This window comes from Anabrus simplex, chromosome 2 (genome assembly GCF_040414725.1).
Source record: "Anabrus simplex isolate iqAnaSimp1 chromosome 2, ASM4041472v1, whole genome shotgun sequence".
Lineage (NCBI taxonomy): Eukaryota > Metazoa > Arthropoda > Insecta > Orthoptera > Tettigoniidae > Anabrus > Anabrus simplex.
The window spans coordinates 115,081,816-115,109,372 of record NC_090266.1 but is presented as its reverse complement, the minus strand read 5'-3'; the positions used below and the strand labels follow the sequence as shown (position 1 = coordinate 115,109,372).

Here is a 27,557-nt window from a genome sequence, read left to right as displayed (position 1 = left end):
CCCTGTGACCAAAGGCCAGCACGCTAACCATTTAGCCAAGGAGCCGGACAAACCAACATGGTAAATGGCACAAACAGATGCACGACAATGAGGAAAAAAATTAATTCACTCAGAGGTTCTGAAGTGGAAGCCATTAAGCAAATTTTAAAGTGTGTTTGAAAAATGCGGTGGATTCCATACTACGTGTAAGATTTTCAAAGATTGGGAAGGGCAAGACGACGCTGGTAGTGACATTCCTTCGATGAAATATGCAAGACTGTCTTCTTATGATACTGAACGGTCCTTTTCTCGGTATCATGCATTGTTCCGAGACAAACGACATCGTTTGTGATGGCAAACATTGAAAAAGTTTTCATACTTCATTGCAATTGTGAGCTCTTTTAATCCACCACTGCCTCAATGGCATTTGTGAGTAATTTTTTACGTAAGTATTTACAAATGTGCAATATTGAAACAACATATTTTTGAAATGTTATATATTTTATAAATATTTTTAATTTTTACTACACAAAAAAACATTTTCAAATTTTTAGCACATACAAATCCGTTCCGTCGTAATGAGTTTCGGTAAGAACATAGAGAAGGAAGGTCAGGATACTGGAAGGAAAATATCATGGAGGATTGTAGTGAAGGCTACATGAAAAAGAAAGAAAAACTGCCTCAAACAAGAATTATTACGGATATGGAGCATTTTGGACGCGGTTAAGGAATATGCAAAAATGAAAAGTATGCCTCATAATGAATACAACCTGACTGTTGGTAGAGCAGAAGACAAGTAATTGTACCAGTTCAGACTGAACGCAGAGATTCCGATTCATAACAAATGCTACGAACGTAACTTTTAACCGAATCAAGACAATACTTGGGACTCCAACAACCGTATTTTCTGTAAACAGCCATTTTCATATATACAGACTGGCTGAGAAGCTAATATTATGGAACAGGGTCGTATAAAAACAGCGTGGAGAAAATTTACAGGGCGGGGAGCTGAGCGAATAACTATTACTAGACATTTAACGTCCCTTCAATTCTGTTGTAATTATGATACGCCAAACTGATGGATTTTCGACATAAAAGATTTCCTTTAACGTGGCAAAAAATATGACGTGGGTCTCTCATATTTGAGCACTGTTAAATGCCGATCAGCAGTATTAATAATAATAATGTTTTGCTTTACGTACCACTAACTACTTTTTCGGTTTTCGGAGACGCCGAGGTGCCGGAATTTTGACCCGCAGGAGTTCTTTTACGTGCCAGTAAATCTACCGACACGAGGCTGACGTATCTAAGCACCTACAAATACCAACGGACTGAGCCAGGATCGAACCTGCCAAGTTGGGGTCAGAAGGCCAGCGCCTCAACCGTCTGAGCCACTCAGCCCAGCAGATCAGCAGTATAGACATCCTCAAAAGAAATCACGTTTGTAAAGAAAAAATAATCTCAGAATTGGAAGGAAGCGGAAAAGAGTATTTACATATCAGGTAAAACCTAAGGAAACACTTGATAGGACAATTTTGAAAAACTAGTTCAATTTAGGTGGAAACTTAACTGTGTAAGCCAATGGAAAGAAAATCAGGATAAAAGATTCATGACAGAAGATAAAGAGGAAATTACACAGCCAAAAACCTGGAATAAGCAGTTTTAGACCAATACTACTGAAATAAGACGTAGGCCTACAGTATGTAAAACGGGTGCACAGCCTAAATCTCTGAGTGGAATTAAAGTAAGTTCCCCTAACTGGACGAAATCATCCGACTTAGAAAGGTACCAAAAGAGTGGAACAGGTATAAATATAATACCAGTATTCAAGACATGTTTGTGAGCACCGTGGAGAATATGCTATCACTGGAAATTTTTTTCAACAAGAACCTAAATATCAATACGGTTAGACTATCAGACTGTCAAGTGTGCAAGTCTCAGTGCACGCTCAGTAACTGATAAATGCCCGAAATAAATCTTATCTGGAGAAGGCTTATCATCCACAGTGTCGAGGAAATCACTATACGCACACGTTAGACTAAGTAGTAAGCCAATGTAACGAAGAGCACTACAGACGGTGAAAGCAGACCGGAGGGTGAGGGTATTGGGTCTATATTGAAAGAGTAAGGAACGAATTTGTATGTATGAGCGAAACTAAGCTTATAATTATCAGACGGTCCTATAGAAGAAAAAACAAAACAAGCCTAGGACAATCGTGCTGCTCACCACTCTTCAATCTTCCGGAAATAAAGAAACTAAATAAATGGATTATACAAGTAACCAATACACTTTGGCATGACGAGGTGAGGTGCATATTATGAGAATCATGCAGTGCCGACTGACTTCAATAGCGAAGCACGCATTTGCCCCGCACCTTGATGCAAGGCAGGTTACATAATAGACGTAAACTAATCCGTCTAGTGGGGAGGCTCCCCTTCTCACAGGGCTGGCTGGACTTCCCACGATACGCACCCATCCTGGGAGCAAGGGTACCTGCTTGCCCAGCTGCTGCCAACAGTGTGGGGCAAGTCAAGCACCGAGTGCAAATCTCACTAACCAGGGAACAAGTTCCACCTTCCACTGCCGTATCAAGATCATGAAATCATAAATTAGGGAAAGTGAAATTAAGTATAAATTAACAATTTTGCAGAGAATACAACACTGTTCAAACCAATGCTATTAACAAAAATAAATATCCGACATATACCGGTAGTATGTTTGAGCTTTGAAGATTTAGAAGATCGCATTTTATTATATAAACACAGTTTTGTTCAATTAAACATTTTAGTAATTAAAAACAAATGCTTTCATCAGTGAGAAATTTTACCGGCATCAAAATCTACCACGCACAAAAAGGTCGGCAGCACAACTGGGAAGAAAATATTGTGTGTTAACGTCCCATTGCCTACAAATGATCCCGAGAAAAGTCGGGGTCCAGAAATGTCCTGTTTCTTGGATCCTACAACACTCAAAATTGGGGACCAACGCCCCAGGAGAGTAAACAAAACATCACACGAGACGGTATATCCTGAAACATGTCCAAATCCTAATACTGTGCTAAAACAATAACATACACTACAAACTATCTCAGGTCTGCTTGCTGTATGTCCCATGCAATTAACCGTTGAACAGCCAAGGGAAGAAATGCAACTCGTGATTACACAGTACGGTCAAAAATATCGACTGGGGAAACATTGTGTCTGTATGGCAAGCATTCAGGAAATTTAAAACAATTGTAGCAACAAACAGTGGTATGAGATGGAGGGAAATAATATGAAATGACATTATGTGGAGTTGAAAGTTCATTACACCGAGTCGAGAATACCATGAACAACCCTTCAATGGCTTGATTTCCTGTTTCAGAACTCTCTTCAATTACAATTCCGGAGAGGATCTTGAAAGGTGAAGTTTCAGGCAAGCCTATATGGGAACAAGACATTTTTTTAATTTAACATATTCAACCATTGTATTAAGAGGAAGAAATAGGTATGGTTCTAGAACAAGAAGAGGCTGTTGATGAAATGGGAGACCCAATTTTGAGGTCAGAATTCGACAAAGCTTTTAGAGACCTAAATAGGAACAGGCAGCTGGAATGGGTGATACACCTTACGAATTTCGACTGCATTAGGAGAAACCGGAGTGATGGGGTTATTCCATTTAATGTGCAAGATGTATGGTACAGGAAATGTGCCATCCGACTTTAGACAATGTTATGTAACTATTCCCAAGAAAGCAGGTGCTGATAAGTGTGAAAACTGCCGCACCATTAGTACATCATGTCTGCAATATTTTAACACGTATCATTTACAGAAGAATGGAAAGACAAGCTGAAGCTAAATTGGGAGAATATCAGTTTGGCTCCAGAAGAAATGTAGGAAGACGTGAGGCAATCCTGAATTTACGTCTGATCTTAAAGCCGATCGACTTAAGGAGGACGAGTACACGTATGTGGCATTCGCAGATCTAGAAAGGACATTCGGTAATGTTGAGTGGATCAAGCTATTTGAGACCTTCAAGGTGATCGGGAACAGATACCAATAAAGGAAGACTATCTATAATCTGAACAATAATCAGTCTGCAGTGATAAAAACCTAGGGCTATGAAAATAAAGCATCAATCCACGAAGGAGTGAAACAAGGAGGTAGTTTGTCCCCTCTTCTTTTCAATATTTATATCGAACCAACGGTAAAGGAAATCAAAGAGGACCGAGAGAGATGGCCGTGCGGTGAGGGGCGCACAGCTGTGAGCTTGCATTCGGGAGATAGTGGGTTCGAACACCACTGTCGGCAGCCCTGAATATGGTTTTCCGTTGTTTCCCATTTTCACACCAGGCAAATGCTGGGGCTGTACCTTAAATAAGGCCACGGCCACTTTCTTCCGATTCTTAGCCTTTTCCTATCTCATCGTCGCCATAGGACTTATCTGTGCCGGGCTGAGTTGCTCAGACGGTTGAGGCGCTGGACTTTTGACCTCAACTTGGCAGGTTCGACCCTGGCTCAGTCCGCTGGTATTTGAAGGTGCTCAAATCGTCAGCCCCGTGACGATAGACTTACTAGCACGTAAAAGAACTCCTGCGGGACAAAATTCCGGCACCTCGGCGTCTCCGAAAACCGACAAAAAGTAGTTAGTGGGACGTAAAAACAAAAACATTATTAGACCCATATGCGTCGGTGCGACATAAAGCAAACTGTGAAATCAAACAGGAATTTGGAAAGGGCATCATAATCAAAGGAGAGGAACTCAAAACTCTCGAGATTTGCCGATGATATTTTATCTGAATCTGCAGAAGATAAGGAGAAATTGCTGAATGGAAAGGACACAGTCTTGGAGGAGAAGTACAAGATGAAAATACATCCAAAACAAAAGTAATGGAGTGCAGTCGAAGTCAGGTGATGCAGAAACCATTAGATTAGGAAGTAAAATATTATTGTTAATTGGGTAGTAGAACAACTGTGGATGGCAGAAGGACGACATAAAATGTAGACTAGCACAAGCAAGGAAGACCCTTCTTAAGAAAAGGAAAATGCTCACTTCAAACATTGATATAGAAATTAGATGTTTGTGAAGACTTTTTTTTTTTTTTTTTTTTTTTTTTTTTTTTTTCAAGTTGCTTTACGTCGCACCGACACAGATAGGTCTTATGGCGACGATGGGAGAGGAAGGGGCTAGGAGTGAGAAGGAAGCAGCTGTGGCCGTAATTAAGGTACAGCCGCAGCATTTGCCTGGTGTGAAAATGGGAAACCACAGAAAACCATCTTCAGGGCTGCCGACAGTGGGGTTCGAACCCACTATCTCCCGAATACAGGACACTGGCCGCACTTAAGCGACTGCAGCTATCGAGCTCGGTTTTGTGAAGACTTCCGTATGGAGCGTGGCATTGTGTGGAAGTGAAACATGGACAATAACCAACACAGAAAGTATAAAAGCGTTTGAAATGTGGTGTTACAGAAGGATGCTGATGTTCAGATGAGTAGACAGAATCACAAATGATGAGATACTGAATCGAATTGGTGAGAGGAAAACAGAGTTAACAAAATTCTACGAAAAGAAGATAATAGAATGACATAACACACCTTAAGACACCGACGACTTTTGCAGTTAGTTTTTGAGGGAGGTGTAGGCGGTAAGAACGGTAGTAGACCAAGGCATGAATATGACAAACAATTTAGAGATGTAATAGTTACGTAGAAATGAAAAAGGTTAGCACAGGATAGGGTGGCAAGAGGATCTGCATCAAACCAGTCTACAGACTGATAACCCGAACAAAATGTTCTTATATAAGCGCTCTAATCACAGGTTACAAGTTCCAACTTAAAAGTTCAAGGAGTTATATGTACTTTGTACACAACCTTTCAAAATAATAATGTGCAAAGTTTATACTTAAACTGCCAAACAAATCATATGGGCTGCCGGTAATTCGCGACCCATCGAGTTAATTCAACATGCAAGTTGTCTCCATGTTTTTCAACATACACCATAACGTATTCCTTTTAACAACCGAGAATCCTGCATGAGAAATTAAGATCAAGGTTGATATCCGTATGAAAGAAAATTACGTAAGTATGTTGTTACTGCATCACCATGGAAACTTCACCTACAAATGAATGCCTATAGACCGAACAGAGGTCACCAACCACATAGGATGAATGTTAGTATTCTACAGCGTATATTTAGAAGCCATGGAAATGTAACTTGACCTTTCGCGACTAGAGCGTATATAATCTGTTCCATGGGATAGTACAAATGTAATACATATCGCGTAAGTGCAAGAATGATGCCTAAGTACACTTCAAGGAACCCATTCCTAAAGTGGAAGATGTTTCTCGAAACATTAAGTAGCATAATACAACGTAACTGCGCCCAAATGGCGTGAGAAAGGGACCCAGGACAAATCAGTTACGCTATCCACTTCCTTTTCACATCTCACCTCTTCCCTGGACAGACACCTTGCCTGTAGTTAATCTACGTGACTTGCCTAAACAGGAATTTTTAAAAAATATCATGCAGGAGAGAGGGTAGTAAGAAGAACAACAACAGACTCCATCAAAAAAAATATTTTCAACTATATCCAGATGGATAATTAAGGTCGTTATACCCAATCTATTTTTACAATTAGGCACTGACAGTGAATATGTGGAGGGGCATGCCTGCACGAAAAAAGCCATTCCGGTTCGAATTATGCCTGATAACATGTGCAAGAGCGGTGATGGTTTGCTTTTAGATATTTGAGACATATTTGCTTATCAGACTCATTTGCTGACGTGAATACAGAAGCTGAGATTACCTCTATTTCGTGATCTATGATAGATCTAGGTGCCCTGAGACTGAAAATCTGTATTGCCCCAGTATTTTCCTGGGGTGAATGTGACAGTATCACACCCCCCTTAGGTAGAGTCACGAATGGTGCAGCCCTTCAGTCCTACTGTGAAGTTGGCGGCATATTTACAAAGTAAATTCTACTGAAACTTATATCAAAATGACGCATCTAATCCGTACGAGTTATGTTCACATTTAGTATTACGCAACAAGAGCATTACTAATTTTACATTCTTCATTCAAGCAAGGTGAATCTGAACTTGTGAGAGGTCTGGTCTTTAAATGAGCGTAAGTGAGACTAGGTTCTTCCTTTACACAAAAGATACATTTCTTACTTTGTATGAATACCAGTAAATGCGCCCTCCAGACATTGCTACAAATGATACAGTGGGTAAAATAAGTATTCATATATGTATGGTTTCAAACGGTAATTATCAGTAAGCGATTTATACTAACACTACAGATGCACTATAATTTGACGTAATTAACTGTGACGTACAGAAAGCGTACGCACTACATTCCTTGATTTATAACAAAGTATTGTTTAACGGCACACAATTCTCATACAATCAGATCATAGTCATGTATGGTAAGTAAATGCCACCCGACTGCGGGTAAAACAAATCATTCATCGTGTATCCACTAAAACAGTGAGTATTAGTCCCGGAACTAATAGTGGACAGGAACGGATGTCGATCAGGTGATTTAAAGACTGTTGTAAAGAAAGAAATAATTTCCTTATGGTAAGAGGGACTTCCGTTACCGAAAAACTGCTAAAAAATGAAAAAATCGCATGCTGCTGTCCAGTATGTTATGAACAAATAGAAACGAACAAGATCTACTGCGAATATGCGAAAGGTCTGTACATCCTAGAGCTCTACGAACCCAGAGTCGCGGTATGTAATACAAGCGCGCAAGAACGCGGGCGTGAGCGCCCGAATGCTTGCTAAGACTTCGCAACAGCAACAGGCAAGGAAGTAACACCTCAAACAATAAGGAAATACATTTACGAAGCTGGCTTAAAAGGCAGAGTGACAAGAAAAGAACCATTCATGCACCAGCGCAATAGGGTGACAAAACTGCAGTTTGCTCGCGCATATATCAACAAACACACGGAATACTGGAAGAGAGGAAGTTCAACCTTTTTGGATCTGATGGGGGAAGGTAAGTGTGGCGTAAACCAACTCAAGAATTTGACCCCAAGGACACTGTACCAACTTCAAGAATGGCAGAGGTCATGTCATGGTGTGAGGATGCATGACACTGGGGTAGTAGATCTGACTGCTGCCACAGCATATGTGAACATACTTCGTGATAATTTGCTGGCCGGTGTTGCGAAATTCAATCTTGAGGACTCGTTTGTTTTTCAACAAGACAACGATCTGAAGCATTCTGCTCGTATTACAAAAAAATGGCTGCTGTATAATGTTAGCGAGTAACTTCCAATGCTTCCACAGTCCCCAGACCTCAATCCCATAATAAATCCTGTGGGCATTATTGAAAAAGAGAGTAAATAAATGGAAATGCTCGTCAAAAGAAAACGTCATCGATCATGTGAAGAAGAAACGGTCAAAAGTTGATGCCGAAATCACATCAAACCTTGTAAGCTTCCATGTCACGAATGCAGTTATAGATGCCCAGGGAATGCATACGAAGTACCGATTGTAAAACTGTGTGTGTTTCAGGACAGCGTTTCAACATGTATGAATATTAATTCTGCGGACAGAAAATTATATTCGTCTTGTTTTGTTTTAAAGCCTGCATAATTTCTATCCATAGGTGGTTCTTCACACTTCATTAAGAAATATAATTCATGTACTAGGGCATGAAGTGTTTGTGTTTTCATTAAAGACTTGTGACAAGCCGCACATGCAGTGTATGAACACATATTTTACCCACTGTACGTTGACAGTCGCTCGGTTGGGAAGGGAAGGTGAGAGCGTGATGTCCATTCAGGCGTGCATGTTTATTATTAACTGGGGCTATGGCCATTCGGGGCTGTTGCGCCATGGGGGTTGGTTATGATTTTGTTTTAGGATAGGAATGGACGACCAAGGCCATGAAAATGGAACAAGATTGTTCATTAATTAACGAAAAGCATATGGAAGGTCAGTACTTTGAACATTTCATTAACTACGAACATCCTACTCGTCCATATCACATACACGCATACCTGCCAACTTTGCAAAACCAAAAATCAGTAGATTTGGATATGACAATCAGGAAAAATCGGGAGGAATCAGGAGATACAATTGCTGAAAACTGAAATACAGGAGTACTATGGTATATTATAATACTTATTGTCTGAAAACACGACTGTTGCTATACGACGCTACAAGGTTGAAAATTACACATCTCTAGTCCCTCACAGAAAGTATGCGAGTGAATGTTCGGTCTCTGATAATTCTTCCGAAAATAGTATGAACTCATGCTCCACATGTGTGAATCGGTCATGCATTTACTGTAGATGCCATTATTTAGCAAGTGCATAGAATATATTGCATTACGCGCCCGCGCGATTATGCGAATCTCAATACTGTTTTTTATAGTAATAAATATAAATTCGCCAGAATTGTCTCCGAATGGCTCCTAAAATCTCCAGAAAAGTCACTAGCCGCTATCTTTGAAATTCTGTCACTAATTTATTAAAAAACTTCAAACCTAGCGACTAGTCTCTAAAATCGACTAGACTGATGTGAACGAACACGAACGTAGCACGTGACAACGACAGATTGACGATCGAAATACGTGTCGTGATATTCAGGTTTCAATAAACATCGCACATTCGCGCACATTTTTCGTATTAATAAACGTCGATATTTAATTTGAAAGCGGCAATGAGCGAAGGACTTCCGGCCACTTGCGTACAATGCTGAAATGGCGGGATTTGAAAAAAGATGTTTTCTAGTTCAACAAAAAATAAGCTACAATCGGGAGAAATAATAGAATAATCGGGAGGCGGGAAACAATGTCGAAAATCGGGAGTCTCACGCCTAAATCGGGAAAGTTGGCAGGTATGTACACGATGGGCAATTTGGTATGTGGATTTAAAACTCAAAAAGGTTCGAGATAAAATCTATTTCGGGTGTGATCATAAGGCAATTCAGGTAAGTACACTAAGAAGAGGTACCCAACAAATACTATACATATGAAATATAACAAAATTGGTATCAAGTAACAGACAACTACTGGGGCCACGGCCGCTACCTTCCCAATCCTGGAACTATCCCATCCTTCCGTCAGCGAAAACATTTACACCATTAGCAAAAAAAAAAGTGACAATGGTTCCAAATGACACGTTACCTTGGAAATCGGGGCCAGTACCTCATGGAACAAAGGTCATATAATCTGTGACCATAACGCATATTGCTTTATGGTTAAGACACGGAACTAGAAAGTGAAGGATCCCGGGTTCAAATCCCGCTAGAGTTGTTTTAGGTTTATGTAACATAACATGCACTCAATTTGAAACTGAGCACATCTAAAAACCAAACCCCATGGCACATCAGCCCTGAAGAGCCATGGCCTACCAAGCGACCGCTGCTCAACTCGAGGGCCTGCAGATTACGATGTGTCGTGTGGTCAGCACGACGGATCCTCTCGGCCGTTATTCTTGGCTTTCCAGACCGGGGCCGCCATCTCACCATGAGATAGTTCCTCAATTGTAATCACGTAGGCTGAGTGGACCTCGAACCAGCCCTCAGATGCAGTAAAGATGCCTGACCTTGCCGGGAATCGAACCCGGGGCCTCCGAGTGAGAGGCAGGCACGCTACCCCTACACCGCTGGGCCGCCACTGGGTACGTCTATTATAACGAAATATCTGCACTGTCGTTAATGCCAGAATACTGATGTACGTAACGTGGGAGATTTATAAAATGATACAAACTATTATTTCTAGAGGAGTTAATTATCAAGGTACTGCACATTTGCTACATACCATCATTTCAGTTTGCCAGTAACAGACAGGGCCCTATTTTATAAAACTTGACAGGTGCAACAATTTTGTTAATATGTAATAACAATTTTCTGTTTCGTAAATGCTACTAGTTTCTCTTGTGTGACAGGATAAATATTGTAACTTGTAGAACTTGTTTCATAAACTCCACAAGTTTACTGTATTTCGCTCTTTTTTTTACAACTTGTTTTACGTCGCACCGACACAGATAGGGCTTATGGCGACGATGGGATAGGAAAGTGATAGGAATGGAAATGAATCGACCGTGGCCTTAAGGTACAGCCCCAGCATTTGCCTGGTGTGAAAATGGGAAACCACGGAAAACAATCTTCAGGGCTGCCGACAGTGGGGTTCGAACCCACTATCTCCCGAATACTGGATACTGGCCGCACTTAAGCGACTGCAGCTATCGAGCTCGGTGTATTTCGCTCTAAATGGCCGTGAAGAGTGATATCGATCACTGAATGCGATGCACAAACGATCGACTTACTACGAAGCAATAAAATCGAAGCCTGAAATGTAACCTACATTTTGTTCCTAACTCAGAATGGCAAGTAATTTTGGTAAGATTACGATATTAAACAGCCAATGCAGAGAGAGCAAAATTTGCTCTTGAGGTGTGAATGAATAACCTTTGTCTTTGTGACTGCAATTGCTGTCCTATAGGATTTACTGTATAATGTATTCAGCTGATGTCTTGCTAATACGGAATTTATCTTTGACTACAACGCCACTGAAATTGTGCGTAGCCTCACATCAATTTCTTCATTACTGCTATTACCGTTGTTACGAATAGTTCATTATCCACAAGTGATCTTAAATTACAAAACGTTGCGAAAATAAACTCCCTAAATATATGCACATTACAGGCCACCACAATGACAATTCTATAAATTTGTAAATATGTCAAAAACTAATTACATATGTTTTGTAACACTATGCGCAGCCTACAATTTGACAAATACGTCAGTTTTTTCATCAGTTCAAAAGCATTATGAAACACACATTTGTAAAATTGTCGTAAAAACCTGCAAAACCTTAAACTAGTAAGTTTTTATGAAACACAAAATTGTAAAAATGTAAACCTCTCCGACAACTTCCTGTCACCTGTAAAATTGTAACTTTTATGAAATAGGGCCCAGGAGATTAATCTGCATGTTAACTGCGATCTCTAGCGCATATTGCTCGATGATTTGAATCTTAGAAACACACAAAACAAAAACAAAAAAATATTCGACACCACGAACATCTGAAAAATTACTCATGTTCGCATGCATACCTCACTTTGCTTAAGGCTTCAGGGAAACTAACATCACGAAAATTTAAGGTATTTCGGTTATCCACCAACTTGGATGCGAACAATGCATATTTAATCATCTTCGTGAACTCAGGCGATGCAAAGAGAAAACGTATTCCTTGTCCCGTTACTCTACGGGGTCTGGTATGAAGTGATATGAAACTTCGTAGCATGTTTTACGTCCGGATGCCCTTCCTGACGCCAACCTTACCAGAGGAATTAATGATATTAAATAAATTGTGTGACATGATAGTAAGAAGAAGTAGCCTACTCCAGTCGAAGAGCACCAAGGGGTCTGTTCAATGCTTAACGTCTCCATCCGACGGACGAATCCCCATCAACAGCAGCATATGCACTCACTTCACATGAACACTGCGAAGAGGTTTGGAATTAAATCCGCACTTTTGGCACGCAATCTATCGATTAGGAATTATATACAACCTCCTCTACCCTGCCAGGCATCACTCCGGTCGTAAACTTCGTTTCGACCAACAGGACTCGAACCGGGTAACCAAGGCGTCAGACCACGTAGACTTAACGCCCTAACGATCATGACCACCAGGCGGGCCAGAAACTTACTGATTCATATGGTTTTATACAAAGTTTGCAAATATGAGCGGAAAATAGCTTTGGCTGTTGTATCCTTTCATTATCCCTAAAATCCTCTCATTTTTTCACAGACACGAGGACTGCCGTTTCCTGCATGCGTAAGAATACCTTCACCGAGCAAGTGGCTGCGCGGTTTGCGTCACGTGGCTATCAGCTTACATTCGGGAGATAATGGTTCGAACCCCACTGTCGGCAGCCTTGAAGATTGTTTTCCGTAGTTTCACATTTTCACACCAGGCACACCTTAATTAAGGCCACGGTCGCTTCCTTCTCGCTCCTAGCCCTTCCCTATCCCATTATCGCTGTAAGACTTATCTGTGTCGGTGAGACATTAAGCAAATTGCATTAAAATATAAAAAACCTCAGGTAACAAACGGCCACAAAGAGTAACGACACATTCGGGCGTGTACGAATGCGTAACTTTATTCCTGTCCCCAATGTACACCGACAGTGTTTATCTGTATTGATAACATAGTCTGGATTGAACTTCGGAATTGTGACATCTGCTTTTGAAAAATGCCTGCAGCTTTCAATGTGCCGTTAAGAAATACTGTCACTGCTGGAAACACAATGCCACTTTCCGCTGTCAGATTCGGTATTTCGCTTCAAATTATTGTACAAGCCACGACCGAGATGCCGAAATATGGAAGGTATGAGATACATACCGTCAACTTTCTGTCAATGCCCACTCTTGCAATATGCACGTTTGTGACAGATCATTTCGTTCCGTAGTGTTGTATCTTTTTTGAGTGACATTCACTACCGCTATCCACAGTAGTGAAACTTTCGTCCACTTCAGCCACATCTACATGTTCATCGCATGCCGTCATGTGTCCACTGTCCAGGTCCAAATTATCTTCCTCACTCGAAGTCTGGTAACGTGTTTAAAAATTGGTCAACAGCCTCCTGACTAAGCAATCGGGCCCTTTTGTCCGGATCCACTATTATTTTCACTGCATGTAATGTTTCTGCAAATGAGGGAAGACTAGCTTACCAATTGAACGCTCGCTTTAAACAATAGGAAAATAAAACCTGTAAGTTTCTGGCCAAAGATGTAACTTACCAATAAATAGTTGAATTACATCTGCTATGTCTCTTCGTACATTATGTCTTGCTGCAATAGTGTGTGCAAAGAATTACGAATGAAGAGATACTGAATTAAATTGGGGAGAAGAGAACGATGTGGTGACCAGAAGAGAGAGAATGATAGGAGACACCTTAAGACACCCAGGTCTTGTTCAGTTGGTTTTTGAGGAAAGTGTAGGTTGTAAGAACTGCAGGGGTGGACAAAGGTATTAATATGAGAAACAGATTAGAACAGATGTAGGATGCAGTAGTTACGTAGAAACGAAAAGGTTAACACGGAGGGCTGCGTCAAACCAGCTTATGTAATGACGACCCAAATAAAACATTAACCAACGCCGACCAGATTGGAATTCCATTTTATCGCGACGCGCTATGGAGCATACTGATCCCCTGCACCTGCGTGTACGTTTCGCAGCAACATGTGCAAACTATCGCAGTCAACATGCAGATTAATCTCGTGTTTGTTACTAGCAGATAGTATGTCACATATGTACTATACCTTTTCGTGTCTAAATAAGCGTTCGTATCAGTTTATAAATCTCCAACGTTATAAAAATCAGTATTCCAACATTCATTCATAACAGTAACATTGTCCTTCGTTACAATAGATGCTCCCCGTTTCAAAATAGGGAATGATATGTTACGCAAACCTAAAAAGACTCTAGCGGGGTTTGAATCCGAGATCATCCACTTTCTACTTCCGCGTTATAACCGTAGAACAATATTAGTAGTTTCGATTATATGACGTACCGGTACCTGCATTCATCGGGAACTACGACGTAGTGGCCCCGAATTCGAAGATGACAAGTCATTTGTACCATTGTCTACTACTTGATGCGAATTTTGTTACATTTTACGACATTATTTGGTTGCCAGGTTGTTTAGCACACAATACTAATCAGAAAAATTCTGAAATAACTGTTACTAAATGCAATCTACAAAGGAAATAGAGGGGTGAGATTTTCTCTGAAGCCGCTATAATATAGCCATTAGTGTGCCAATTAATCTACAGTACGGACGTATCTCTTGCATTTACGCACTCCAAAATGTCAATCGTATGTGCAGGAAATTGATCCCACAACCTTGAAGACTGTAAGCAGTATCTAAGTGCGGTACACAGCCGGCAAATATATTTCAATTCTAAGCCTCAGCTTCGATTCCTGGCTAGGTCGGGGACTTTTATCGGGGAGGGATGGGGGAGTAGCGGCACATCTTACGTAGAGCAATAAGTATTCAGGTATGTCAAAGTTAACTCGGTATTGTTCTATTGAACATTTTAAAATTAAAAGCAAGGGCTTATTTCACGATTTCCTCAACATAACCTTATCAACTAAGATCACTCGATCTGTCATGAAAAACGACAATTAAAACCCACTTGTTCAATAAGCTAGCGTAAGACTGGGGATATGAATCGTTTTCTGCTGGTTTTGCGTAACACCGACTCAGATCCTATGACAAGATAGGACGAAGCTAGAACTCTGAAGGAAGCGACCGAGGCCTTGAGGAACAGACCGCCACCCAGTATCTGCCTGGTATGAAAATGAGAAACCATAGAAAACCATCTTCAGGACGGTCGACAGTGGGACCAGAACCCAAAATCTCCCGAAAGCAAACAGCCACACGCCCCAAATCACGCAGTCAATGTGCACGGTGGACTTTCATTCTAGGGCGCGGTGGGGTCACTTCCAAGTCCTCCAATTTGGTCCCTCTTTTTAGTGCCCGCGCAATAATGAAAACTGACGTACCTGAGTGCTCACGTTTTCCTCGTATTTGTCCTCTGACACTCCCGGCACTAAAAGCCATACGCCATTTCATTTCCTCATATTTCCTCCAGGCACAACCCGTATCAACATCAGGGGCGCCTTCGCATCATTGCACTAGATTATTTCCACCAACAAACGTGAGTACGAACACCAAGCTTAATGTTATATATTTTTTTTCGCTAGTAGTCCAACGTCGTATAAACTCAGGATCGAACGAAATCGAAACGCCCGATTACAAAAATGAGATCAATGACCTTGTTTTTTGCAATTTGTTTTACGTCGCATCGACACAGATAGGTCTTATGACAATGAAGGGGTAGCAAAGGGCTAGGAATGGGAAGGAAGCGGCCGTGGCCTTAATAAAGGTACAGCCCCAGCATTTGCCTGGTGTGAAAATGGGAAACAACGGAAAAAATCTTCAGGTCTGCCCACAGTGAGGTTCCAACCCACTATATCTCGGATGCAAGCTCACAGCTGCGCGCCCCTAACCGCACGGCCAACTCGCCCGGTTACTGACAAATTAATATTATGCAAATGTGCTAAATTATTTCTCACACTACCCATTTTCAGCACTGGATTCCATCGTAAATAAAGCACAACGCATGAAATACAGGAAAGAAACTGTCATTATTCGAAGTAAATCGCAACATAAATGAAAACGATATATTTATCCACACAGCTGCAGAGATCGGCAGTACCCATTACAAGCTTTCCCAACACAAATATTACAAGAATGAGACTGCTTAGTAGACGGTACTAAATTGAAAACCAGGTGGATAAAGGATTCGTGATTAAACAACAGGCCTCTTAGTCCTACTGCTGAATTAAACACGATTCCCTTGATCACGACGCTATCATTGATAGTTCACATTAAATAGTTAATTCTTTCGTGACAAATATAGTACCAAATACGAATTCAGGTGTCAGTAGTAGTCTACACGCGATGACAAATCTTATAAAATGTTTGCTATGGAGACTTGGTAAAATCGAGAATCATTCAGCACAGCGTGGGCTGAAGGTCTTGCCTGTTGTCCTCTGCTACATCTCGCGCCAAAACCCTACTTGTTTGCTAAAACATGACGTAACTGCTGTACTGAGATGACTTCAACCTCCCACTCTATAGCTTTTCACCAGCTGGAAAGTCGAGAGTGAGTCACTAGTAAACGTTGCATGAACACTGTCTACACCGAGACTCCGAGCATAGTTAAGCTAAGTACGCCCTTCTACGAAGAAAACTGTCCGGCTACAAGGATAAATCGTTAGCAAGCTGGCCTTTGGCGCAAGAGGTCCCGGGCTCAATTACCGACAGGGAACTTTCATTGGTTCTTTTTAAAATTTGCTTTACGTCGCACCGGCACAGATAAGTCTTAAGAGCTAGGAGTGGGAAGGAAGCGGCCGTGTCCTTAAAGTACAATCCCAAAATCTGCCCGGTGTAAAATGGGAAACCACGGAAAACCACCTTCAGGGCTACCGACAGTAGGGTTCGTACCCACTATCTCCCGAATTCAAGCTCACAGCTGTGCGACCCTAATCGCACGGCGAACTCGCTCGGTCGATGGTTAATTTCCCCGACTCGGCGGCTGGGTGTTTGTGCCGCCTCCAGCATTAGAATTCACCTTAAGCTGGACCCCGTGCTCACAGGCGCGCAGGCCGTCATCTCGAAATACCTGCACCAGGCCTCTCCGGAAGCTACACACCATTATTATTATTATTATTATTATTATTATTATTACTAGGAACACTGAAACAACTATGAAACGCACCGGCGTTCAAATTCCTTTGGTTAAAATGAAAAACAACAAATACTCCCGAGAACTGCAGAATTCAATTCAGGTCCACAACAACATGACATGACAGTATGATTCACGACATACCACCGCTTAGCACACGCTTGTCCAAATAATTGGAAGTCATCAAATGGAGATAGCACAGTTAAATGAGAACAATTGTGTTTCATCCCATGCAAATTCCTATAAATATCCCCTAGCAGATAAGAACAGGATCTCAAGCTACTGAGTAAACGCAACCTAATTAAAAAATCTTAGATAACAGGAGTTCAAAACAAACAGGCATTCATCAAAAGCAGAAAAAGAGTTCACTTAGTGGTCGTTTTCAATTCGACTGTCAAAAAACATAAACCTTACCATTAACTCTCATCTATGTAAACACTCATCGCAGTACACTTGTACTTACACCTCTCTATGCTCTGTGCCGGCTGGTGAGTAGTAATAGTCATACGTTGGCATCTGTCCTGTTCCCACACACTCCATCTCTCACGCGAGGGGATGGGGGGAGGGAAAGTTTGCAGCACACAACACCGTTCCGCCGGGCTGGTCTGTGCACTACTGAACAGTTCACTACTCTAGCTATACATAAGGGTAGGAAGTATGTCGTCATATGTACTGGGGGGGAAATGAGGGGAAGAGACCCAGGCAGCGACCAGGTGTGCACACATAGGGGTGAAAGGACGTGACGTGGCTGGAGTACCCAAGCTGCAAGCTGCGACGACCGTAAGTACAGTCACCTAGCTAGGATGGCAACACAGTAGCACGCAAGTTAACTTAAAGTACCTTGAATTTTAACAACCGGAAACAAGTTCCCAAAGACGGCATTTAAATAAATAAATAAATAAATAAATAAATAAATAAATTCTCTTAAAATATGCACCAAAATGACACCTACAAGTTAATCGCACATTTAAGCAGGGCGATGAACAGACTCGGGAGGTTGCAGTCTAAACTCAAGATTAATTTAATTTGCGTGGCCAGGTTCACTGAAAGGCGTACAAACAAGACATGATTCTTACTTTTACATACATGGTTCATTATTTACTTCGAGAGAATAAATCTGTGATTGGATGCATTTGCATTAAACTAAAATGTTCCACTAGATGTTCTATGCACATACCAGTGCAATGAGTGATGATCACTACTGTACTATTCGAAGTTTTCCAGGCGTATCCTTACTAAAATGAAAACAGGTCCTTGCTCTCTTACTTCTTCCCTATATTAGTATGCCCTCCTGCTGAGCAGGTATGACACTACACTGCCACCAGCGGATCATCTACAGCATTAAACTGAATTAAAGATTAAATAAAAACACGACAGCTACGTAACGCGTTCAGCAACCATCTCAACCACGCATGTGAAAAGTATATTATTACAACTCCATCTTCAAGCTATGCCTTGAAAGCTTTACAGCAAAACTGTCACGTTACAACTCATTCCTCATCTCTTACAAGCGGATGTTGTAATTAGCAACATAGCACAGCTCCCTATGAATCGTGTTTAAATACGATACAAGCAGATAACGCATACCAGAATGTCCTTCCGCGAATCTTAAACATCTGTATGGGTTTTCACTCTCCAACAAGTACTGCATAACACTTCAGATATTTGAAACAACCCGATGACAACAACGCTTTCCACACTTTCGCCAAATATTAATCCGTAGCACTGGCGCTTCTGGCGACAGTGAAGAATTTCAAGGAAATAGAAATATTGAGCTAATCGTGTCAAAATCAATTGCACACCTTGTTTCCTCCATGATACAATCGCCAATTCTCTGCCAGTGCTGTTTACTATATCATTATTTCCAAGCATACTCCTGCGAACGCAATATCAGAAAGTGTAAACGCAGGAAATTATTAAAGGCTTGAAGGTTGTAAAGGTAGTATAAAAAGTTTCCGTACATTACGTTTGAATGTACTTTCACAAAATTTCCGGTATACAAAACACATCAGAACACAACGCATGGTGAACGTGAACTCATGTCCTCATCGCGAGGTGGTGCAGCTCTTTTCAGGCACCCCCCCCCCAATGGAGGTGAGCTGCATGTACCATTTCAACCACATACCAGCCCTCCTGCCATTCTTAAATTTCTGGCAGTACCGGCAATCGAACCCGGGCCCCCGAAGACGGCAGCTAATAACACTAACCGTTACGCTACGGAGGCGGACAACGAATGGTGTATCTATAAAAGTTCAATAATTGGTGCAATGAAATTACTTATAACATCTTGAAATATAACGCATATTATGAACGACATAAAACATATTACAGATTATACGGCAAAGGAAGTCTCCGTACACTGAATTTTGCGTCAAGGAGCTTCATTTCACATTCATCACATTTTAGTGATCCGTCGGGCCTCCCTTAGCCTTGATGATGTCCCTCGTTTTCTTGTGCATAGTTGTGACTAGTTTTCGAGTTGTTTCGGGCTCGATTTTATGCCATTCTTCTAGCAATGCTAACTTTAATTGTTCCTTGTTCCTGATGTCATGTGCCGTCAATTTTTTTAGTCCCCCCATAAATGTTCTATGGGGTTCACGTCGGGTGATTGTGGGGGTGTATGAAGTTGTCTTCTGGTGTTGTAAAGTAACCACAGCTTCACATTCAACGCTGTGTGCTTAAGGTCATTATCCTGCTGAAACATAAATGACTCTCTCAAATGGAGTTTTTCGGCACTAGCGTGAAGATTCTGTTTCAGTATGTCCAAATACTGCCGCCAGTCATTGTTTCCTTCCACAAACACCAGGTTTCCCACGCCAGTAGCACTCATGCAACCCCAGACACAAACACCACCTCCACCATGCTTCAATGCTGGTGTAAGATTTTGGCTCTGCAACTATAGATTTGGTCTCCACCACAAAGGTGCCAACTTTGAAGTGGATTATCAGTAATCAGTAAAATTTCGGATCAAGTCCAAAGCATGCTCCTTCCTTCTTGATAATGACACCCCTTTTGCCCTTCCCTCTAGGAATCTATCAGAAAGTTTATCATATTACACAATAACATTTGCATGCAACCTGTTGGTTCTGTGATAAAACATTCCTTGTAGCTTGTTTCTCACGCAGCAGCTGCTTTTCAATGTAGTTTTTCTCGAAGCATCCTTCCGATTGTGATGACACTTTTCTGAACCATAAGCGATTCCAGTGCAGATGTGCTTAATGTAGGCCTCACTTCTTTCTCAATCTTTCAGTCGACTGTCAAGTACACTTAAACGCAGCAAATACAACATTACCGAAGGATTTGTAGTGCAGAAGAGCAGCGCCTGAATTCCTTCATTCGCAATGAATTTTACAACGCTTATGGGTAACAAAAGGAAGTCACGATCGAATAAGTATCGTTGCAAACTCACAAGCATTGAAATAAAGACGATTTAGGAGAAAGGCTCGAAAGGACTGAACATTTCTCCTTTCCTTTTTTCGTAGAAAATTATTTCTTCGTGATAATTTCAGCGTTTCCGCAATAATTTCCCCTTCGACCGTAATTCCGTTATCGTGAGGTGAAATCCGTAATAATTACGGACAATCCGTAATAGTTGCCACCTCTGCCGCCACACCATAACTCTGCCACCCGAGCCGAATATCCTAAAGATGCTTTCGTCGCTAAATATCACTGAATCCCAGAAGGCCTCTGATTTGTTGATATGCTCTTTTGCGAAGGCTAATCGCTTCCGTCTGTTGACCTTACTGACATAGGGCTTTTTCGGGAAACCCTTACCATTATATCCAACTTTTTAAATTATATTACGGATGGTTTGTGCTACTACGTTTATGTCGTAATCCCTTTCATGCATGGCTGCCAACTGTGAGGCACTCATCTTCGTATTTTGCCTTATACATCTCAAAACGGCGCGATTGTGGCTAGTTTCTAGTTTTACTGGTCGTCCCGAACGACGCCTGTTTTCCACAGATTTTGTCTGCCGGTATTTTTCTAGTACATACTGCACAGAAGGCGGTGTTTTCTTAACAGTTTCGGCCATTTTCCTTATAGACTGTCCCTCTGTTCGTAACCGCACTATTAACTCTCCAATAGGAAGTGGTTTTTCCATCGTGACGAACCTTATGCACTGTGCTGTTCTGCACATAGACAACTGAATCTCCTTACTGACTGTTCGGATTCGAAACAAGTAACGAGCAGGATTATACGAACATGCGCTATGTGTACGGAGGCTTATTTGAAGGTCAAACAGTGCTCTGAGTAGTCTCATGTTTTACATGGAGTGAGATAACCTCGCCATTATATGTGAAAATACATTGCACATGCAGATAACTTATTAAACCCTCTTAGTGCCAGGCCCAGGTGCTCAGAGTATGCCAAGAGTGCCAGACAGATTTAGAGAATTTTGCAGGTTCTCACTCTCTGGACTACATAGTTCACAAATATTATAACTATGATTTGAAATTTGTATTAAATGTTAACGAGAAGCCACTCTTACTGCTGAAATAAATTAGAACACTAAAATGCTCTTGGGTATTTTGAAAAAAAAAATTTCCAAACAATTTTAAAACACGAAAAATTAAAAATCAGAAACAAAACACACAAAAAACAGAAAATTCAACTTGATAAATATTGATGACTTCTTCGAAATGTCCTATTTCAGACGAATAAACATGTAAAGTTTCATATTTTTATCTTCAGTATTTTAAGAGTTATGTACAATGGTATCGTAATATACAATGGGCATGTTCAACAATGGGATAGAACCTGGAACATGGGTTGTAGTCAGGGTAACCAGATGGTGATAGATTACCATTGTTCACAAGATGAAAGAATCTCAAGATCAATTGGAATCTGTTTCTTGAGAACATATTTCCAAACCATGGAATATAAGGGGAGTTTTTGACCCAATAAGAAAATATGCTCGGCCTTCTAGTTATACCCATTTCCAACAAAACAGAAATGAAAGTCTTCATTTCAGTCAATGTAATCGGGGTGAAAAGACATGATTTCTCATATCTGTTTGTCTCTGTAGTTACGAGGTTCCATAATTGAGCCGTGAAAAATAAAATAAAAATACGCTAGAGGTTAGCGCCTGACAAAGGGGCGTGTCTCGGGCCAGGAGTATCATAATAATCAGGTGAGGGTTGGTATTTTGCATCTTGACCTAATTGAATTTCACGGAAAACAGGAAATTCTTGCTGTTGGATATTGTTAGAGCCGTCAGCATCACCAGTACTGTCACTTAGACGGTCATTACTACTTTCAATGTTTACACTCGGACAATGAGCACGTGGTTGAGTGTTTACAGAAAACTCGCTGTTATCACTCCAAATAACACTTTCACTTTCCTATTCCTCACTACTTGGAGGAATGTATTCCTCATCCGAGTCTTCATGTAAAGTTTCTTCACTAAAAATTATAAAAATAAACAGCCAGTTCTTCATCGTTAACAAAATAACTTCTCCCGCTAGTCGCCATTTTACTCACGCAGCATGGAGAGCATACGTCGTAGAAAAACACGGACTTAAAAAATTCAATGCGTGATAATGAATGAATTTGCGCACCATCTAGCGGCATAGTTAAAATCTAATGACAAGTTTCTATGGACTCGACACATAAGATGTTGCAATCTGACGGCCCAAGTTGTACAAACTAGTATAGAATTACGCGCTATCCAAACAACGATATATCGTGGTTGGCACTTGTCGCGTATATACGAAACAACGATATATCGTTGTCTGGCTCTCTACGGGTTAAACGAGTTCCAAGCGATGTAATACGTATTTGCGCAATATCGTACACATTCGAAATCATCGGAGGCTAGTGTACAGAATTACTTTACTCACTGTATGTCTTATTGTGACGTCAGTGGCATTGTATGAAACAGTAATTGCAGGAATCTAGGGTTTGAGATAGGTGACCGGGGCTTGAAACCGGTACTATCTCAGCAGTTTTAAGAGAGTAGACGTAACCTGCTGAACGACAATACCGGTTACGTGCTCGAACAGGCTCGCTAGTATGAGCAGAAACTTCGGGAGTATGGAGTCTGGAACATGATAAGGAGTGTCGACTCAAGGACCAGCGCTAAGACGATTTCGAAAGGATCATCTAGTTCCTTAAAGTATCCTCATCCGAACAGACACGTAACTCCCACATTTCAGGAAATTATCTTCGAATCCTTGCGATTATGTTCGTACATATAACTGACGTGTTAAGCCATAACTGGCACAGCCCACAGCCACAAAAACAAGATACTGTATTATAAATGGTCACTTGCCTCGTAGGAACTTGTCCACGAGGTAGTTCAGTTTAAATAAAGCAACAAACAGTTCAATGGGAATCTGATTTTGAAAAGTAATTCAATATCTGCATCACTCCCGAGAGCAATTCCGATTTCGTACGTAAATAAAAACTCAAATAAGTCAATGGTATTCTGGTGAACCTCTCAACTCAAAAGACTATCACGTCCTGGTCAACTGCGCCCAGTTTACGGTTTTCTTGACGTTATGAGCCGATAACCTCAGAGTCAATTTACTGAAAACATGGACTATGGAACAACCACCATGACCTATTGCCTGAATAATGATATCACAACAACGCGAAGCTCGCATCGTGCAACTTGACATCAGCTACAACAGCGATAACCATTAAACCCACTCCTACACAATGCAGTAATTAATCACAGATTACATATAACTATCCGAATTTACGTAGGTTATGAGGCACTCTTCGTGTTGCATCATAAGAGGTTCGGAACCTCATTATCGTCTGCCCCGTCTTAGAGGCATGAAGTTTGTTGTCTGATACCCTGAGTTCCATTGGCGTAAGTAATTAAAATTGACTCGGGCTATACCCGGTCTGCGTGTATGACCATATTGCCGCCTAAAATTAGTATCACAAGGTTATAGCGTATGACAAACGCTATTTTCCGAAAGCAAAGTGCTCACAAAGATGATCGTTGAAGAGAATTAATAACCGAGTTTACATGCAACACGCCCCTACACATTAAGTTCGAGCGCTGAGAAACTCTCGTAGTAAACAAGAAAGCTTTTAATTTTACGTGACTATTGATATCAACATGGTCACGCAACCTCAAGTTTTATGTGTGTTTTGAATTACAAGAATATGACATTTTATTTCAAAAATTCTATATGCACTGGCCGGCATTCGAACTACAACCGCCTCAGTAAGAAGCCAACAGCAAATCCACTCTGATATCACGCCCCTATTGCTGCAGAAACAAGCAGCTTATAGAATATGTTTTGTATCAGTATTGCCCGCCCGGTAGCCATGATCGCTAAGGCGTTGAGGTCTATATGGTCTGGCACCGCGGTCAGCCGGTTCGAATCCGCTGGTCGAAAAAAAAATCATCATAATGTTGACCGGTAGGGTAGGGGATGTGTTTGTATACAATTTCTAATCACTAGATTGCGTGCCAAAAGCCTAGGATAAATTCCAAAATTCTCCGCAGCGCTCATATGGAGTGAGGGCATTGACGCCGTTGATGATTATTCATCCGTCGGATGGAGCGTACAGCTTTGAGCAGACCCTTTGGTGTAATTCAACAGGAGTAGGCTACGTGCCGACACCGAGTTTCACCCTCTCCCTACATTATTATTATTATTATCATCATCATCATCATCATCACCACCACCACCACCACCACCCTATGGGTGTCAAATAGAGAGACCTGCACCAGGCGAGCCGAACATGTCCTCGGACACTCCCGGCACTAAAAACCATACGGTAGATAGTATTAGTGTCCAAGTGTAAATCAATATCCGGACTTGAATGAATATTCGAATAACTCATGGATGAAAAACATACATACGTGAATATGTCAAAAAATAAGAAAAATATTGGATTATTCTACACTCTCTCTCTCTCTCTCTCTCTCTCCCTCCAAGATTGGTACATTAATTCAAAATACCGGTCACTGCTAAGTACATAAAACACGGCATTGTGTCATAATGCGACAAACTTATAGAATGGGTCGCATTTGCGAAGGCTTAAAGAAGAATGCGAAGTTAATAATAATAATAATAATAATAATAATAATAATAATAATAATAATAATATGCACATGCTGTCATTTCTTGATGGATACAGTACTTTTGCATCCATCTCTTTTCACAGGCCAGAACTAAGTGTAGTTTCCACGAAAGTCCCAGTCTCAACCATGGCTGGGACAATATGGAAGCTGCTGGGACATAAGTGGTGCTGAGTAATGACACTCGTAGTACGTCCAAGTGTTATGAAAGGTGTTGCTCATAGCGTTAGTTGTGCTACAATAACACTGTCCGGCCCAGTGAGGAAAGCAATGGCAAACTACCTCACTTCTCATCTTGCCTAGTACGCCTCATTTTGGTGCGGCCATTGGTTTTTGTGATTTTCCTATAACTGCATAGCATTTGGTAGCGCTATTTGAGGATCCAACCAGCCTCTGGACTGATACCTAACAGACAGACAACAATAATATACGTTTTACGTTCCACAGAGTATTTTTGCGGTATTTTGGCGTAACCGAGGTGCTGAAAAGTCAATGCGTTAAAATGGTGAAGATGAAAGTTGGGTATATAAAGCGTGAACAAATTGAGTAGCTGCTAATAGAGTCAAACCAATTAATGCTAAAAAATACGGAATTGTCATATTTAATTAGTATTCAGGACAGAAGCGTCTATATTTACTGACAACCAGTAATTCTCTGAGAACTCTTGTCGTCGTGATAGTGAAGTGTTGCAGCTAAGGTGACTGCAATTATTAAAAATGAATTGTAAGGGCCAATAACACACTTTATTGATTGATGTTTGTTGTTTAAAGGGGCCTAACGTCTAGGTCATCGACCCCACACACTACACTACAATGGGCAGATACTAAATATACCGCTCATTAGTGGCTAATGTGTGTTTTCATTCGTTCGTAAGACGTCCTCGCCAGTGAGCGGTCAAGACAGAGTAGAATACGGTATATCTCTATGAGACATCTAACTGCGTTTCTCCATTATGTTCGGCCGCAATCTGCAATATACGTATGCAATGAACTAATATTTTATAAACGTAAAAGAGGCAAGATGATATACAGATGAGTAAAACCACTATGAATGGTACGGAGTGTGTACTGAAGGTGCATAAATGGTAATGTGCGATATTCAACCAGGGACTTCGCCACAGAAGACGTTGAGTCACCCAGGGAGACACTCAGCAATCGATCACGTATACCTGCAACTCTGGAAAATATGAAGCTTTAAAAAAATGCTCATCACGCAGATGTGGCGAAGATTAGATCCAGATCTTAAATAGATATCTGGAAATGAGACCTTCGTGAGACCTTCGTGAGTACGAGCTACTCTTACGTAATTATTTGGATGTATACTACTGCCGTGACTCGGCAGGGGAAAATAATCCGTAGGGTGTTATCGCCAGTGAGCGGTCAAGGCAAAGAAGAATATCGTCGTTGCCGGGACAAACCCTCCTATGTGATAACACATTTGGAGATAAACTGACCCTCAGCACATGCATTATGAAGAGCGAGAATGCCTTGATAATATTCACACAATATTGCACCTTAGATGACAGAACCTTACCGGCCAAAGTTCTAAGCTAAAATATTTCACACAGGAGGTTTTGTCCCGGCAGCGACGATATACTGTATCTCTAGAAGGTAGTCAAATTACCGGAATCAGGAAGCAGATTGCACTAGAAAATACTGATTACCGGCGATGGCAGGAAATGATAGAAGAATGTCGGATATATGGCGGTTCCATCAGTCATCAAACGTTATATGGCCCAATAATCCAACACAGACTGCAACACAGTTTTTGTTAAGCACACAAACGATAGGAATTACTAAGATGCTGCAAACCTTTGTAAACCGGTGTTTGCGCAAGATCCTAAACATTCATCGACCGGACACGATTAGTAACGAAGATCTATGGGAAGTGACTTGGGAAACACCAATTGGAAATCAGATCAAACAGCGGAAGTGGAGGTGGATAGGACACAGGTTGAGAAAGCAGGATGGGTCCATTGAGAAGCAAGCCCTGGAATGGAATCCGCAGGGACAGCGAAAGCGGGGTCGACCACGGCAGATCTGGAAGAGATCCGTATTGGAGGAGGCAAGTGAGGCAGGAAAAACCTTGGGAGAACTACGTCGGATGGCCCGCAGCAGTGTCCACTGGCGAAAATTCATCGAAGCCCTAATTCGCTTTCAAGGCGTCAATGGTTCGTGGTTTTAGTAAACAGACCCTTTCAGATATCCTCATTAAAATACTCAGGCGGAGTAAAATCGGACAAGCACGATGGCCGAAGTCCCTTCAAAATGGCA

The 27,557-nt window shown here is 41.2% G+C and overlaps 1 protein-coding gene across 3 annotated transcripts in view; it reads right to left on the bottom strand.

Annotated features, from left to right (window-relative positions):
* The window catches only part of LOC136863459 (myb-related protein A), a 289,002-nt gene that overhangs the window by 223,907 nt on the left and 37,538 nt on the right, over positions 1 to 27,557 (bottom strand). For 2 of the 3 annotated variants that reach the window (XM_068226481.1, XM_068226483.1), the window contains exon 1: positions 17,701 to 17,831. The exons of the other annotated variant lie outside the window; for it this stretch is intronic. In XM_068226481.1, coding sequence (XP_068082582.1) covers positions 17,701 to 17,777 — 77 coding nt within the window. In that variant the 5' untranslated portion in view covers positions 17,778 to 17,831. Of the gene's footprint in view, positions 1 to 17,700; positions 17,832 to 27,557 lie in introns of those variants that run through there. 3 annotated transcript variants of the gene reach the window in all.